Consider the following 18,622-nt stretch of genomic DNA (forward strand, 5'->3'; position numbering starts at 1 on the left):
AGAAGCCCCAAAATTTCTATAGCAATGGGATCATGTCCCTACCTACAAGATGGCAAAAAGTTATCGAACAAAATGGTACCGACATACTTTAGTTAAATGTGAATAAACTATATTAAAAAATGTTGTGAATTTTCTTAAAAAATGCGAAGAAACTTTTTCCCCAACCTATTATTATATAGAAATAAAATAGTAAACAATGCTTACAATAAGTGAGCTGTTTAGGCTTACTATACTATTTGACATTGGACGGTAATGGGTAAATTGTAAAAAATAATAATCTAAGACAAGTTTTTGAACAATAATTATATACGCATTTCCATTTTATATAAAAATTATGATTCTTACATCAGTAATTTCTTAAAAATGCTAGGAAAATGCTGTAAAATGCCCTTATGTTAAAAACAAGAAAGAAAGTAAAGAAAACCTCAATTTGTGTTAGTTTACGTATGTGTAATATTTTAAAACTCTGCATGGTAGTTTTTTTCTAATGTTTAAAATAATTTCTGGTGCAATGTAATTAAGGTAAAATTGCTCTAACTTTTTAACTATCATCAATCATGTTCTGCAGAAACTTGTTACAACTTGATGGTGTACGGTGTGTGGGCTATCCTACGAAATCTATGTTAATTATTTTAAGTTTTTATAACATCATACAGGGTAGAAATATAAAATAATTATTCGTTATTGTGTAGTAGGTGGTTTTAATTTTAGTGAAATTTAAAATACTATAAAGTAAATGAAATTACAAATTTTACAGCGCCCCCCTAACCCGCATCAACGCCCCCCATTTTTTCCTGGGCCCCTTAACGCCCCCCTCTAGGTTTCAAACGCCCCCAAGGAGGCGTTATCGCCCACTTTGAGAAAGACTGGTTTATATTATCAATAAGCAGTTCACGATTACATACATGTGTTTTTTTTGCACGATTTTCAATCGTATCGTTTGAGCAGACGGCCGTGTGTTTAATAATATGATAATTTTGTGAAAATCTGTGACGATGACCGTTGCTAAACATAACGAGGAGGAAACTATCGAAAGTGCCGTCGATAAAGCTGGTTTGTCAATTAATCAATTATATTACCATATTATGAGAATTGCGAAAACGATATACGCCAAATTTTATTTGTATTTTATTTATTGGGTATTCCAGTTTCTTTTTGTACACGTCACAAAAAGGATTCTAAGTGACACTGCAGTATACCAGGCTGCTACAGACGAAGAGTTGTAAAGTAATATTTTTGCTTCCGGTCTACTAAAGTCCATGCAGTTCCGCAAAACAAAGCCGAGAGACTTGAAAGCCTTCGAGCAGAGTTTCTCAATACTTAGTCTGGCCATAAATACTGTTACAATTAAAAATAAACAAAATATTACATTTGAATTTGAAATCTGTCATTTTTATATGATTGCTCATTGGGTTTTTTCATTTTGGCGCCAATACATTGTAGAATATTTTGCGATATTAAAATGGAGTGGGGTGATAAAGAGAACCGAATCGCTGTGATTACATTACACAAAGTAGGTATGGCGCTAAATGCAATTTTTAAAACTCTTCATACGCTTGGTATTAGTAAAGTGTTTGTGTACCGGGCTATTAATAGGTGCAATGAGACCTCCTCTGTTTGTGACAGAAAAAGATCTGGCCGTCTACGTAGTGTTCGTACGAAAAAGGTGGTCAAAGCAGTAAGGGAAAGAATTCGAAGAAATCCTGTCCGAAAGCAAAATATTTTATCTCGGAAGATGAAGATAGCACCTAGAACCATGTCGCGTATTTTAAAAGATGACTTAGGACTTGCAGCCTATAGCCGCAGAGACGTACTGGTCATTTCTTAACTGATAATTAAAAAGAGAATAGGGTGGTAAAATCGAAACAACTACTGAAGCGGTACGCAAAGGGAGGTCATAGGAAAATTTTGTTTATGGATGAGAATTTTTTTACAATCGAGCAACATTTTAACAAACAAAATGACTGTATTTATGCTCAAAGCTATAAGGAAGCTTCCCAATTAGTCGACAGAGTGCAACGTCGGCACTATCCGACTTCAGTGATGGTTTTTTTTTTTTTTTTATGTTTGAAATTTACTGGTGGCCCGAAGGCCTTTCCAGTTTCACCAGGACAGGTGGGCGAGCAAAGGCTCAGCCAAGAGGGGCGGGATTTGCTAACAACTACCCGAGCGCCTCCGAAGGAGACCTAACAACTCAAGAGCAATTGCTTCGCGAATGAATCTACTACCGGATCGGAATCGCGACCCGCTGAAAAGATCCGGCGAGAAACTCAGCGGGCTGATGCATGAGTTAGGTTGCACGTCGACCTCTTTGTCGAGTTCGACGAGTACGGTTACCGGGGTCCCTAAGCCTGCTCCTAGTATTAGAGCTGAAGGCATCTAATGCAAAGGTTATTGGATCTGATGGATCCGTAAGGACGTGTCTAGGGCGTCGACGGTGACTGGCTCCTGCATGATCAGGATTCGGGGAGTAGTCAGCGGCGGCAACGATAAGGCGATTATCATGACGCATAGCCTTATCGAAGTATCGTTCCGACGCTGACTTCATGTATTTCCGAATTGATTCGAGGCCCAGGTCGTCGTGTAGGTCAACGTTCCTCACGAACCACGGAGCCCCGACAGCTAACCTGCAAAAGCGGGATTGTAGGGATTGGAGGGTGTCTATGTGTGTGCGGGCCGCGTGAGCGAACACCACACTCGCGTAAGTCATGACGGGCCTTATGCAAGTTTTGTAAAGTGTCACCTTGTTCCGAAGGGACATTTTACTCCGCTTACAGATCATGGGGTAGAGTCTACCGAGAATAAACGCGGCACGGTCACGGACTGATTTTATATGCGGGCGGAATGTCATCGATGCATCCAGGGTAACACCCAGGTACTTGACCTTCCTGGCCCAGGGTATGGGTTGTCTAAAGAGAGTAATCGGTGGTGTGAGATTCCTCCTCCTAATCCGGGAGGAAATCCGTGTGGAGCTTCCCCTCTGAAATAGCACCGCAGTACTTTTCGCTGGGTTGATGTCTATGCGCCATTTTCGGAACCACTGTCCTAGGGCTAGGGCTGCGCTCTGAAGCTTCTTCGCGATTAGGGACTTATTTCTACTAGAATAGTAAACAGTCGTGTCGTCGGCGAATAAAGCTAAATGGGTCGGCGGCGACCGGGGAATATCGTTGACGAATAAGCTAAATAGGAGGGGTGAGAGGACAGAGCCTTGCGGGACTCCAGCTGTGAGAGGTCGTGGGGAGGAGCGGGTTCCCTCGACTCGATATCGAAAAGAGCGGTTCGACAAGAAGTCCCGTATGATGAGCACGAGACTATCCGGCACGCCCATGTTGAATAGTTTGAAAATCAAACCATTGTGCCAGACTTTGTCGAACGCTTTTGCGACGTCGAAGAAGAGAGCTCCCGTGTATAACGGTTTTGGTCGATTAAGCCCCACAAGAATGTGCTCCGTGAGGCGGTGCACCTGTTGAACGCATGAGTGATTTGTACGGAATCCGAATTGTTCATCGATGAGAATGCCCTTGGATGAGACGAAGTCTCTGAGGCGTTTGTAGAGCAGACGCTCATACAGTTTGCCTAGAGACATGAGGAGGCTAATCGGGCGGTAGCTCGTCGGATGATTTTTTGGTTTACCGGGTTTATGTATGCCGATAACGTCCGCTTCTTTCCACACCGCGGGAAAGATACAGTTCGCCATAGCGGCATTGAAAATAGATGCCAACATCACGATGAGTTGGACGGGTAGAAGTTTAATAACGCGGTTGGATATACCGTCGGAACCGGGAGCCTTGCGAGGACGTAGGTCTTTGATCAAGTCTTTAACTTCCATCGGAGTGACGGGTGGTAACGCATCCGAGGGTGGCAAGGAGGCTCTGCGTTCTACCTCACTGTCTACTAATTCTACATGAACAGGGTCCACAGATTGAGTGCTCGGCGTGCACTGGGTTTACAATGTATCGGCCAGCAGCTCTGCTTTTTCGTCATCATCTAACGCCGCGAGTCGGCCTGAGGGGCCTACGAGGGGGGGCATAGTTACTACCGTATCCGATTTGAGAGTACGAGCTAAGCGGTAGTAAGACCTTTGGGAGGGCGTGAGTCCTTCTAAGAAATCAGACCATCTGGCATCTCGGACTTCGGCGATGCGAGTCTTTACGTCGCGTTGTAGGGCACGCATTCGAATTCGATTTTCCGCGGTAGGATACCTGTCGTAGGCGCGTATCGAGGCGTTCTTAGCTCTAAGGAGTTCCCTAATATCGTCGGACAATTTGAAGCGGTGAAGGAAGTCCTCCGCTACAACTTGTTTCGATGATCTATCTAATGTCGAGGTGATGTGTGACGTTAAGATGTCTATGGCTTCAGCGGTATCCTGAGGAGACGGTGTAGAGTCCGGGCTAAACGGGAGCGATGGTGGATCAGATTCAGCCAGGCTAATGCCCAGCGTGTGCCAATCCACCACAGTCCTCGTGACGGGAACGGAATCGGGAGCGCGACCGAGCTTCATAACGACGGGCCGGTGATCTGAATCTAACTCTGAAACTACTTCGATCGAGTGTAAGCGCAGAGTTACGTTTTTTAATAACGCTATGTCGAGTATATCCGGGCGATGCGCGATATTTAGCGGGTAGTGAGTCGGGGTTAGCGGAGCGACGATATCGAAGGCGAGATCATCGACTAATCAGTGATGGTTTGGTGGGGTATTAGCTATGAAGGAGTGACTGAGCCATACTTTTTGAAAAAGGTATCAAAACATCGGCACAAGTGTATCAAGATAGCATTCTTGAGAAGGTAGTGAAGCCCCTTAACAACACCATGTTCAATAATCAAGAATGGTCCTTCCAGCAAGACTCGGCGCCAGATCATAAGTTTCGGTCTACGCAGTCTTGGTTGAAAACGAACGTTTCGGACTTGATCAGAGGTGAAGACTGGCCGTCGTCTAGTCCCGATCTTAATCCGCTGGATTATGATTTATGGTCAGTTTTAGAGAATACGGCTTGCTCTAAACGCCATGATAATTTGGAGTCCCTAAAACAATCCGTACGATTGGCAGTGAAATTTTTTCTCTCTCTCTCCTCTCTCCTCTCTCTCTCTCTCTCTCTCTCTCTCCTCTCTCTCTCCTCTCTCTCTCCTCTCTCTCTCCTCTCTCTCTCCTCTCTCTCTACTCTCTATCTCTCTCTCTCTCGCGAGTTCTAGTTTTTCTTCTGGAAAAATGAATTGAATAACATTTAGCCGAATTGAGGTCCATACTTTTGCGTGAGCACCATGAAACCAGACGGTCAACGTCCTTCTGCAGGAGTATCACATCAGACCGGCTATTTACAACCCTCAGGGATCTTTAGATCATCCACAAACAAGTAATGTCTAAACAGTGAAAGCCGTCACCAATGTCGTTAATAAATATATTTGAAAAACAGAGGACCGAGATGGGATCCTTATGGCACACCAGACTCATTCTAAGTATTTCGTGCTCGGAATGCGGATGTAATTTTTGTTATATAGCATTTGTTTTCGGGATAATTAATCTGCTTGGGAAGGGTGCATGTGATGTTCATGTGTATAAATACAGAATCAAATAAAGTATAGTTTAATTTACGAAACTACAGCCAAATGATAAATACTTGATCGCAAAATTAATATATTTTTATTGTTTTTATCATAAAACTTAATGAAGATATCTTGATCTAATTTAAAATTGTGCTATCTGACATGAAATAACACATTTTTTATCGCCGTGTCACACTAATAAAACGTAGTTAAAAATACAAGAAGACACCTCGTAAATAGTGTTTGTAAAAACTAATTTGTGAGCCCCAAGCCAAGTTGCAAAAGCTCAAGCAAAGTTGCAAAAACTCCGACACGTATTATTTTTCTTTGAAAAGAAATATTATGTTGTAACATAATAATATTATGTTAGCAATGGAGTTAGTATAGTTAGCAATGAAGATTTTTGATTGCATAGATGTCTTAACGAGCTCACGGCCCACCTGATATTAAGTGATTATCGGATCCCATAGATAGCACAAAATACCTCTGCCCATCTTAAGATTTGTGTTATAAATTGTTCAATAGCTACACAAATAAAATAAAATATCGGCTCAGAGTTTTATTAAACGATTGTTACCTCTTAACCCTGAAAGTTATTCTTAAACTTAAGTATTTCCGGAGGTACCGCGGAATTTGTTCAATAGTCCAGTCGTCGGCCAACTTGCCAACCAAAAGAACCAAATACAGATAACACTCAATTGAAATTTATTCAAAGAGCCATTTTTTTAAACATACATTTTTACAGCCTTATGTTTCAAAAATATTTACTCGTCTCTTACAAGACAAGATAATAAGTGATTTTCCGTGCCTGAACTAAGAATTTCGCGGAAGAGTCGTAGCCGAGGAGTCAGACTTACCTACACCGGTATAGTCGTATCGCTCCACACGAATACACCGACCGTCTTGCCATATAGACAGGGCCGGATTTAAACGTAATGCCGCTCTTGGGCCCCGGAAAAAATCCGCCCCAATACTGAAATTTTACTGAAACTTAAAATTTATATATTTTCTTCTTCAGCTTTACTTTATTACTTTTTTATAATACTAACTTTATTATAATATGTGATATATTCCAAAAACATAAATAAATATATGTGTTTTTTTTAACAATTATAATTTTGGCAATAAGGCTGACTCATAATTCTACACGAAAGAAAAATTAAATTTCTTTAATTCTGGTAAATAAAAAAATCGATTATTATTTTAAATCTCCAAGGAAATAAATTGATTAAATCATTTTGATTATTAATTTTACCAAAAGTGCCAAAATTATAATTCACAAATAATGGATGAATTGAATTTCTTGAATTATCAATTAAACAGAAAATTGTTAATTATAGAATTCATTAATTACATAGAGCAATCTTGACAAGAAAAAAAAATCACTTTCAAAATTTTGCCGCCCTAAAAAAATTTCCGCCCTGGGCACTTGCCCCGACTACCCCTAGTGTAAATTCACCACCGCATATAGACTACGACCCGTCATTCGATTGCATAATTCTATATAGCTCCAGAGAAGATCCCAGTGTGCTTAGTGCGAGTTTTTTAACTTCTCGATCGCGTAAAAGTTAACTCAAATTTGTATGGGGTTAGAACAGCGCCCCTAGCGACAAACGTACGCAAACGTTCCACCGAGAAGTCAAAAAAACACGACCGAAAAGTCAAAAAAACTCGCCCTGAGCACACAGAACGCTACGTTTATTTCAGGTTTCGGTTTATACAGCATACTGTTAGTGATCTTGGTCGGCGTGTCGATTATATCGTTCGTATGCATCGGCTACAGCAGTACTATCCTGGTACCCACCAGCGCCTGCGAACTCCAGACCACCAGTAGCCAGCAAGGGATTCTAGCAGCTGGACCAGTTGTCGGTAAATACCTGAACATATTTTTCGTGTTTAAGAATAAACAATTCCTAAAACTATTAAATGTGGTTAGGCTAAGAATTCACTGATCGTTTTAAAGCTTCGAACGAATTCGTAATTGTGTATATCATTTTTTTGAATTCTTAAGTAACTATGTAATTAAATATAGTTCAGAGAATCGAATATAGTACGCGCAACCCTGTTTCATTCACCCAATGACTTTCTCGCGGGATGTTTTCAGTCGGTCGCGATTCCGACCCGGTGGTAGATTCAACGAAGTGCTGCTCTTGCTAGGGCTAGTGTTAGCAAATTCCCTCAGGCTAAGCCCTGTGAGCTCGACTATCAGTCCGGCAAAATCAGAAAATAAACCCTTGAAGTTACTGGTAATTAGGTTAAAAAAAATTGGATTGGACTCCAACTTCATAGACTTCTGTGTGTTGACCGAGAGTTGTCGACATAACGTTTTTTTTTAAATAGAAAAATTGTATTTTTTAATCAATTCGAATCCGGAAAACTACTTAACTTATTTTGACATTTGGGATTCACATTTTTTTGTACGGGAACACGCAATGGGCTGAAAAGGCTATAAGAATTCTTTTTTATTTCTTTTTTTTATGGGCCTCAGGCCAAACCTCCTATGAAGTCCCCGTGGCCAGGAAGAACATGGTTTATTTGGGGCTGGACGGTCCGCAGATATTGGGCGCGGACCGCGGGCCCAAGGATGGTATTTAGACCCCACCCACTAAAGGACTCCCCTGCACTCTTGGCCAAGGGTCCGATCGCCCTCGAGCTCAAAACCTAAAAAAACTCAGTATTCAAATGGACTTTAGTTTTTTATGTCGCATGATTTTTAGGTTTTACATCATCTTATAATACACTAGCGACCCGCCCTCGCTTCGCTTCGGAAACATTAAAACACACATGAAACAAAAAAAAAATAATTAAAATTTTTTTTTAAAAAGTAGCCTATGTTCATCAGGGACAATGTCGGCTTCTAATGGAAAAAGAATTTTTCAAATCGGTCCAGTAGTTTCGGAGCCTATTCGAAACAAACAAACAAACAAACAAATCTTTCCTCTTTATAATAATATTATATAGTATAGATTTTTTAAATCATTGGGCTAGTGGTAAGCGTTGCTATATAACGTCAATACTAGAGGTATGGTACTCTACTACTATCTGTAAAGTACTAGTTTCTATCCTCAGTTGGCCACGTTAAAGAGGAGGAAAATAGGGTGTAAAGTACATTCCCATTTTATTTATTTAACTAAACAATACTAAGTGAGTCGTGAGCTAAATCTGGGATTTAGGGCCGGCCTATACAATACGAAAGGACCACTTTGTAACTCTTGTATATTAAACGCCATTTTGCAGGTACCATAGTTGGCAGTTTAGTTTGGGGTTACCTAGCAGATACAAGAGGACGACGACTCATGCTGCTGGTATCATTGATGGGAAGCGCCATCATTAACATTGTGGCCAGCATATCTGTTAACTGGATTATGTTATTGATTTTGCAGTTCATTGCTGCTTTATTGTAAGTGTCGATTTCGTACTGTCTGTTCTATTTATAAAGTGTATTTTAGAGAATACTTCCTTATTCTGGTATACGAGTATATAGGCTTGCATTTTGCTTATGTATTATTTAAGACTATGAGTGGCTGTGGTGATCAGCAGAACATAGACTTGACTGAAAGATTCCATTTATACGCAATGATCAGAATGGTTTTTTTAAATATAATAATTTAAAGATTAGTGAGCCTGGACAGAGGGAGTTTGCCCTGAGGCCGGAACCGCGTTCCCCTATACGGGCGCAAGGACCTCCCCCGGATAGATTAGTCACTCTAATTCAGACCCATATAGTTAGGTATTAATTAAGTAGGCAAGTATTAAATTATTATGTATGTATGTATGTATGTATGTATGTATGTATGTATGTATGTATGTATATACTTTTTTTTGTGTATGTATTTGTAACTTAATATAAATTTCATTGCACCTACCACTATTCACTCTGCACTACCATTGGTTGACTGGTAGAGAATGCCTTAGGCATTAAGTCCGCCAATGTAAATTTTACATGAAGTGTAATAAACAAAATAAATAAATTATGTAAAAACTGTTAATTACCACTGAACTTGCTACATTTATTTTGGAAAATACACTATTTGCAGATATTATGTAGTTTACGTTATCACGAATAAAAATTACAATTTTTGCTATCTGTACTATTCGTTATCTGATAAAGGTGAATAATCGTGTAGTTTTAAAAGTGACGTATAATGAATTACCATAATATGTAAAAATATTACTTCAATAACATTATGAACTCATCACAGAACATCGAAATGACGTTAATATTAAGGGTTAATAGTAACGTCAGCAAAGTATGAAATTGCCGATTTGTACTGAAAAATTGAAATTCTTTTTTTTTTCATTTAACATATTTATTTAATCAAAATATCTACCATTATTATCTATACATTGCTGCCATCTAACAGGAAGGTCTTTTATGGCTTTGCGATAGATCTCTGGTGGTCTAGTTTCTACAAACTGCGTGAAAGCATTTTGTACTGCCTCCTGGGAAGAAAACTTTTTATCAGGTAGAAAATTGTCGAAATCACGAAAAAATGGTAGTCCGTTGGAGCAGGTCTGGCGAATACCTCGAGCACCATCCGGTGACGAATGGTTTCTAAATGCGGTTCCTATAGACGTAAAACGGTTTCTCGTGCTATATGAGGTCTCGCGTTATCATGGAGCAATAATGGTGAAGATCGCTTCATGAGTCGGGGCTGTTTCACTGCAAGTTTTGCTATCATTGTTCAGAGTTCAGCACAGTAGACATCTGCCGTTATTACTTGACCAGATCGGAGAAAACTATAATGAATAACACCACGCTGATACCACCAAACAGCTACCTTTGCCGCTAATTCCTGGGCAGTTTGGCTCGGATCGGCTTCCACCATCTCTTTCAATTCACTGTTATTCACATCTGTAGGAGGTTTCCACGTGGTTCGTTCTTCAAATCAAAATTTCCATCACGAAAGCGCTTAAACCAAAATCGCACAGTGCTTTCATTAGCAGTCCCCTCTCCAAACGCAACATTGATATTGCGAGCAGAAACACTGCTTCCGAACTGGTATTCAAAAATCACTCGAATTTTCGAAGTATCCATCTTTCTTGTCTAAACTGAATACAAAAAAAACAACGGAAAGTCGATCATAGTAATATAAGTCGATAATCGAATGTTGCACACTTTTTTAAAGAAAACCCTCATAGGTACTATTTGTTACCAAAAGTTTAACTTAAAAATCTCAAACCCAGGAAGGTTCTATGTCAATTCGAAGTATGTACCTATTACAATAAAACGGCAATTTCATACTTTAACCCCTATTATATCTTAGGTGTTCGGGATTTTTTTTATTGTTTTTTTTTTTTCAAAACGTTTATGTACATAGATTATGTATATATTTTAAAATGTCGTTTTTAGTGCGTCCGGTCTCTATTCGATGTCAATGTCGTTGTTGAGCGAGAGTGTCCCCATGGCGAAACGTAATTTGGTGATATTATTGGTGACCAGCATATTCTTGCTCTCACAAGGATTCATGGCGGGTAATAATAACAATAAAATAATTTCTGAAAATCAACAACAGTGTCCAAGTAGTATATAATTGTTTTTGCTTAAGTTCGAGGTACGAGCTCACCGTCCACCTGATGTTAAGTGGTTACCGAAGCCCATAAACATCTACAATGCCGTCACCCACCTTGAGATATGAGTTCTAAGGTCCCAGTTTTTACAGTACAACGGTTGCCCCACCCTTGCCGAAACCCAAACGCATTACTGCTTCACGGCAGAAATAGGCAGGGTGGTGGTACCTACCCGTGCGGACTTACAGGATGTGCTACCATCAGTAATTACGCAATTATAATTTTGCGGATTTGATTTTCATTACACGGTGTTATTCCTTCACCTTACTCGTGAACATTTGTTAAGTACGTATTTCATTACAAAAATTAGTACCCGCCTGCAGGATTCGAACACCGGTGCATTGCTAGATACCAATGCACCGGATCCCTTATCATTTAGGCCACGACGACTTCTACGTTAGCACCTGCGATAAGTCGCCAAGACTATAATTAGGTGAGTTGCGAGAAATCATGGTTTGGAGGGGCAGAGCCAATGATCCTCCTCGCCTTAGTAGGTTAGCACGTCGACTCTCCTGAGTCTAATTGGATTTAGCCGCAATAGCATCCCGGACAACGGGTTTGGAGAGCTGTCAAGCGGTTCTTATAGTTGGAAAACGAAAACAATAGCTTAGTAACTTTAGTAGTTACGTGATGGTAGTATTAAGTACTTGTGCTTCAAAAGCTCCAGTACAGAAACCAAGATAGACTTATGAGAATGTGCTCGAGAACTTTACCTCACGTCGAACAAGCATAACATTTGTGTTCTGTAACATTCTCACAGTATGTACAGTCCGCAAAAAAAGAATTATCGTTACCTATTTATTAATTTTATAATATCGATTTATTTTCAGAATATTGCTCATCTTTTCCACTTATTGCTCGATTAATTTAAAGCAAAATATCAGGTCGAAATATAATCTACTTCCTTAGTTTTAATTAATCGATAACCCGATTTTTTTCAGCACTGGCCCTGCCAATAATTCCGTTGACTTTTTCATACTACATCTCTAGCTTGGACATCTATTGGAACTCTTGGAGGACCCTCGTGGTGGTCTACTCCATACCATGTATTTGTTCATTTATCTGCTTTTTATTCATGCAAGAGAGTCCTAAATTTGTCCACGCCATGGGAGATGAACAGAAGAGCTTAGAAATATTGAGGATAATTCATAAATATAATCATTTAGGTTCAAAAAAAGAGTTTCAGGTAAGTTACTGTGTGTGTACATCGACTTTTTTAGTTTTTATTTTTTAGGGCAGATTGTTTGGAGAAAAGAATCGAATTTCATTTTTTTTTTTACGGAGTGTGATTTATATTTTTTGACATTTGTTTGAGTATTCTAACAATAGTAAAGCGGATTTACCGCGTTAAGATGGCCCCAATTGTAGGTATTGATTTTATTCAATAATAATTATTAAAATAAAATTCACGCCTTGTAATAGAAAAAAGTTTTTCCATGTGATCTCTGCCACTCCTCTGGTACGTCATGGGTACACTAGCAATATTTCGCTACGCCGGCTTTAACTATACGCCGGTTAACCTGACGATAAACTCGATAAATATTTTATATGGCAATATCTATCTGTGAAATACATCATTTCTTCGGATTCTGAGGCATCTCAGATATGAAGCAATAGGAATATTGAAAAAGTGGGTAAGATCAACGGAAAATACCACACTGTCAATGGCCCACTCATTGGACAGATCAGATAAAGCTCCAGGGCAGTCTACATAAGCCTGCGTGAGTCCTTAAAGGCTGAAAATAATAATAAAATATGGAGAGATTTGATGTAGGAATTTGTCTAGGAAAATAGTTTCCTCATCTTCAACACAAAGAACAATAACAAAGGAGATTATCTGAACGTCGCCTTCGGTAACTCTTGACAATGATAATTTTAAGAAATCTCGTAAAACCGCATCGATATTTCAGTCGAGGTTCTGGTAGCAATTCAACATGAACAACAACGTTTTGTAAACATTTTTAAATTTGTCTCAGGTTTACCGAATAAAAAAGGCGGAGATGAACAAAAATGATACGCCGTCATCGTCAAAGGATCAAATAGTGCCGCTTTTTAGAGCGCCATTACTAAAGCCAACTATCATAATGACGTTATTGTACTTCTTTCAACAGTTGAGTTAAATTTCACCTTATAATTACTACCAATCTAACACCATACTAATAAAAATGCAATTGAATATTATTGGAAATGTAACCATTATTCAGGGACGCCCTAAGATTTAGTTATTCAGCGGCTTTAAGTACCCAAAGATAGTATAACGTTTTTTGTTATTGCTTGGACACCCTGTGCTAAGTGGCTATTGAAGCATCACAGCGCTAGGGTACCACCCGTCTTGAAAAAAGAGTACGAAGTCTCAAATGTACTGCTTAACGGCTGTATCCAAACCGGAACGCATTACTGGTTCGCCTTATTGGCCCCATTAGTACTCTTCGGGTAACCTTTGAGCCTATTGATAAAGTATAATCACTGGCAATACACACTGATCAAAATTTGATATCTTGAGACACGAAGAGGGAGAGGATTCGAGAAGATTCTTCTTTCACCCATCTAAGCAATTAAAAAAACAGATCAAACAAACCTGTTCGTCACACAAATTTTCGCCAAGACCCTCGGCCAAGTAGTAAGGACAAGGCAACTCTTACACCACCGAGTCATTAAAAATATGAGTCGTGCTAAATAATTTATTATAATTTCACAGAGTTGGAGCGTTCATGGTGTGGCTTCCAACTATAGCCAACCAGTTCGTTCAAGTAACAGAAACAGGCGGGAACACAGATCTCACTCTTTGCGAAATCCTCAATAGTGAATTCGAAGTTTCAGTCAACGTAAGCTATTATAGATGTGTTAACCTTTTGTCGCGTTCCCCCGACCGCTCCGGGGGAAGGTGTAGCGCGGCGCTATCAATCGGGCTCTTGGCCCGTCGACCGAGGGAACCGGCGGTCGTGTTGCTGGCGGCCGCCGGTCCGGCGTCTGGGGGACGGCGGGATGGATGTAATGTGCACTGCGTAAACCCTGTCCCGCCGTCTCAATAGCTCCGACTGGGTTCCCACCCGGTCCGGGGTAGGGCGCCGGCTGTGAGCGGCAGGAGTTTTTAGTGAGGTTCGACTCCCACATATCCCACCTGCTGTGCGGGTGGGGATCCGGCGATTTTCTCCTGTGGAAAAAAAAAAAAAAAAACCTTTTATCGTGAAAGAAAAATGCAAATAGATTCAATGTTTATGGCCATCATTTATTAAGTGCTGACGATTCGTGGTCCAGAGAGACACATATCTGTCTCTCGCTTTGGATATGCAGGTTCGACAGATTATGAGACTTAGAAGACTGGACTCCAACAAACTACACGCCTTAATTATATTTATGAAATAAGCCGTGCAGGCGCACAATATGATATTTATCATCAGCTGGCAGATCTCCTCAACTGAACCTAGATCTGGCCACTCACTGGTTCTCACTGGTACTCACTGGCACTCACATATTATGCTGGTTTATTTTTTATTACACGACTAGCTGACCCTCGTAGTGCCTCAATCGATAAATAAAAGACATAAACTTTTGTACAAAATAAACTTCAAACAAACAAAAGGAATCCGTCCGACGGGGACACATCAAAGGAAAAACAAAATTGCTATTTTTATTTAATTCCGCGCATTTTCATATTTATTTACTGTTAAACCTTCTCTGGACTTCCACAAATAATTCAAGACCAAAATTAGCCAAATTGGTCCAGCCGTTCTCGAGTTTTAGTGAGACTAACGAACAGCAATTCGTTTTTATATAGATAGATAGATAGATAGAAGATAGATGTATTCGCGGAAATCATTCGGGAACCTTTTTTTATAGTTTAGGTAGGTGAACGAGCTCACGGCCCACCTGGTGTTAAATGGTAACTGGAGCCCGTAGACATCTACAACGTAAATGCCTCCACCCACTTCGAGACATGAGTTGTAAGGTCTCAGTTTGTAACAGTGCCTACAACGGCTGCCCCGCTCTTCAAACCAAAACGCGTTACTTTTTCACCGCAGAAATAGGCAGGGTGGTGGTGGTACCTACCTGTACGGACTCATAATACGTTCTACTACCACCGGTAAATTATGTACTTCATTAGAAATAAATAGATAAACTTCGAACATGAAAACATTAAAACAATCAAATGAAAACATTATCGTTAACAATTTCAGCCTGACGTTGCTCCGTGCGCTCTCAACGAGACAGCACTGCTCATGGTTTTAGCCGTGGGTGCTTTACAGTGTGCATTCAATACAATTTTGAGTTTGGTAAGTATAGTATTGTTACGCGCTGGGGTTCGGGATATATAAAAAATCTACAAATTAAAATTGTATTAACACTTAGAACGCTTAAAACACTTTACAAACACTTTAAAATTCATAATTCACTTCTTCCGCTTCGCTTCAGATGATCCGTTCAATGTTTCGCTTCGAGTAGTTCCGATTACTAACTGACTGCGTGTCATTTCTGCAACGGTTTTACAGTCGACACCACAACTCTACAATTATCGAGAATATTCCTGATAACTCGAATCATTTCGATGTGTGTTTTCGCTATATGATAATAGATGGCGTTGCGTCTTTTGAGATTAGTTTCTGCTATTCGACGACAGATGGCATTACTCTTAGAGGCATAACAGTATTTCTAGATTTACACTAATAAATACGTTGTTTTTTGTTCTGTAAAATTGCAACTGTTGGTGCAAAGCTTACATTTGATCGAACACAACGTTTTCGCTTTTCTGCATCAATATGTATCACATTAACCATAACACGGGTCAACACCAAATTTGACTTTGATTGCAAAGCATAAAATCTCGATAGTTTAGATCGTAATTAGACTGAAAAAAAAATACATGGCATCAATCAGTTTGCTTTTGTACTTTAATAAATTGACCACATATGAAACAAAATGCATCAGCATCGTATTTACACTTTCGTGACATTTTAAATTTTTCTGGGCTTGTACAAAACACCTGTATGCTTAGTGCGAGTTTCTTAACGTTCTCGATAGCGTAAAAGTTAGCCAATTTTGTATGCAGTTGGAAAAGCGCCCCTAGCGGCAAACGTACGCAAACGATCCCACTCCATACAAATATGAGCTAACTTTTACGTTAGCGAGAACGTTAAAAAACTCGCACTAAGCACCCTGATCGTTGTTTATGACTCAAGTGCCATCTAGTGGCACTGGTAAACGTAAACACCCCACTCTCGTAGCGCTGTTTTTTTTAAAGTATTAAAATTAATTAAAATTTATAATAAAATTGAAAAATGAGTATTATTACTATAACTATCACCAAAAGCAAACTTTATACAAAAAAAAAAAGGTATATTATTTTCGTTTTTGTGAATAATCAACCGGAAAAACCTAGTATAAACGTTAGGACAAAAATCGAATTTTTTTTGTAGAGTTGTGTAATTCAACAATAGTATAAATAGTATAAATCAAAAGCCAATAAAACCTACTAATAATAATACCTACTATTTGTTTAGTTTTGTGCTATATGATTCAAGTAGGAAATTATTACATGAAAATAACGTTATTTGATTCTAGATGGTAACTAAAATCGGAAGGCGCAATATTGTGATAGCCTTGGCGGGAATTTGTGGGCTGGCGGGGATTTTAGTGAACGTGGTACCAAATACCACGGGCAGCATTGTACTCTTCGGAATTTTCCTGATGGGGATAATCGTGATGGGTCTTTACACAGCTATCATCGTTGCGATTTTCCCTACACATTTACGGTATGTACTTTGTTACGACTCAATGTATTTCAGTCGCAATTTCGGAGGCTTTTTTCTTTTTGTACAGTAATACATATACATAAATGCAGTATAAGCAAAGGCCAGCTAATTTTAAAGTTGACCTTGATAATTTTCGAAGAAGTAATGTGTGCTTGGGGTCAACAAAGGTCGCAGTTTTTATCATAACGAGTGTGGGCCTTCAAGTTATTACTTCTAAAGTGATAAAGATTACGTATGCTTAACAGGGCTATGGCCATCGCCTTACCACTGACTGCAAGCAGGATCACCACCTTCATCTCCATCCAGATCCTGAACTTGATGTTGGTGAACAACTGCGACGCTGGCTTCTATTTGTTTACATCAATATTTACATGTAAGTTTTTTTTTTTATTAAGATTTCAGCAAGGAGGCGGCATAAGACACTCAACTAGTGGGAAGAGCCCTTTGAAGTGGAACATCTTAACTCGCGACAGATTCGTTACGGCTAGAGAGAAAATATACTATTTCGGAAGAGCGAGAGTGAGACAATAGACAGAGCGTCTCGCGAACCACTCGACCGTGAAGAGAGGGAAAGGACAAAGCGAACTAGGTCGTTTATCTTATACACAACATTCGTTATTACAAGAAAATTTTGATTTAACGATGACAAATGAAGAAAATCACAATACTAAACACCGCAAAAGAAGTTTCACTTCTTTCACGTGCACCAAGTTGCACGCGAAGTTTTTTTTTTAAAGAACCCCTGTAGCAGTAACCTCTCCAGGCAACATATGTCCATCTCGGTCTGTGTGGCGCTAGATTACTCATCAGCATTCCAATTGCTTACCGTAACTCGCAAAATAACATAGATGTACTTCTACTTCTTACTTCTTACATTCACTAAGTTTATGCGCTTTTTTTACAAACCGTAGCACTCTTAATATTACCCTTGGTTGATCGTTAGAGAATGCCGTAGTACGCCACTGTGCATAAAATTTATAATAAATCCATAAAAAAATAACAGTATTATGTAATATTTGATAATAGATTTTTATTCCTAGTGAAATTGTGCTGTACAAATTGAGGGATGCGGGGGGAGCATCCCCATTCAATGTTACTCTCACTAAATAAATATATTTACTGAGGAGTATATTTACTAAAAGTCTTAAAATCGATTTCACCTTTCCAGTATCGGCCGTTATAGCCGCCTTCCTACCAGACGATAGACGACTGCAGAAAGAAGTCAAAAATGAAACAGAAGCTAAGGCAGAAAATATAACTAAGTTGTAATAAAATTTAATTAAATAACTATTATATAATATTACTAAAGAAGTTTTATTTATTATTTTTAAAGCAAGAAACCACTTACTCTTTTTTTTAGTACGGCAATCGAATTCTGGCCTTGCCATTGTTGCTTATTAATAATAATTTTAAGTTTATACAATATTATGTTTTGAAAACTGGTATAAATTACTGGTGGTAGGACCTCTTGTGAGTACGCACGGGTAGGTACCACCACCCTGCCTATTTCTGCCGTGAAGTAGTAGGTAATGCGTATCGGTTTGAAGGGTAGGGCCTGTTGCAATATTGTATTATTATCGACCAGAAGTGAGGTAGTTAACAAAAAGAAATAAATAACACAGAACTGGCCTAATTATATTTCACTGAATTAACAAAACTTCTAACAAAATGATTTCAATTTACTATTAACGAAAACTCTTAAAATTAAGGCGCAGCGAGGGATCGTTTTTATAGTTTTAGCGCTGGCTCTCGGTCGGGGG

At 39.2% G+C, this 18,622-nt stretch overlaps 1 protein-coding gene across 2 annotated transcripts; it reads left to right on the forward strand.

Moving 5' to 3' along the window:
• The first annotated feature begins 888 nt into the window (after positions 1-888).
• LOC101744459 (synaptic vesicle 2-related protein) lies at positions 889-18,165 on the forward strand. Of its 2 annotated transcripts, XM_038011821.2 has the most exons (11): positions 889-1,053; positions 7,249-7,410; positions 8,779-8,941; positions 10,895-11,016; positions 12,054-12,298; positions 13,089-13,222; positions 13,811-13,937; positions 15,291-15,386; positions 16,672-16,862; positions 17,108-17,235; positions 18,031-18,165. In XM_038011821.2, exons 1-11 carry the CDS (start codon positions 996-998, stop codon positions 18,129-18,131), a joined length of 1,527 nt encoding a protein of 508 aa, XP_037867749.1. In that variant the 5' UTR covers positions 889-995; the 3' UTR covers positions 18,132-18,165. The 2 variants fall into 2 exon arrangements, with proteins under 2 accessions (XP_037867749.1, XP_062524928.1); XM_062668944.1 differs by lacking the exon at positions 7,249-7,410 and having other exon boundaries at positions 928-1,053.
• Positions 18,166-18,622: the final 457 nt, after the last annotated feature.

The sequence above is a fragment of the Bombyx mori genome, chromosome 6 (assembly GCF_030269925.1).
Source record: "Bombyx mori chromosome 6, ASM3026992v2".
NCBI classification, from domain to species: domain Eukaryota; kingdom Metazoa; phylum Arthropoda; class Insecta; order Lepidoptera; family Bombycidae; genus Bombyx; species Bombyx mori.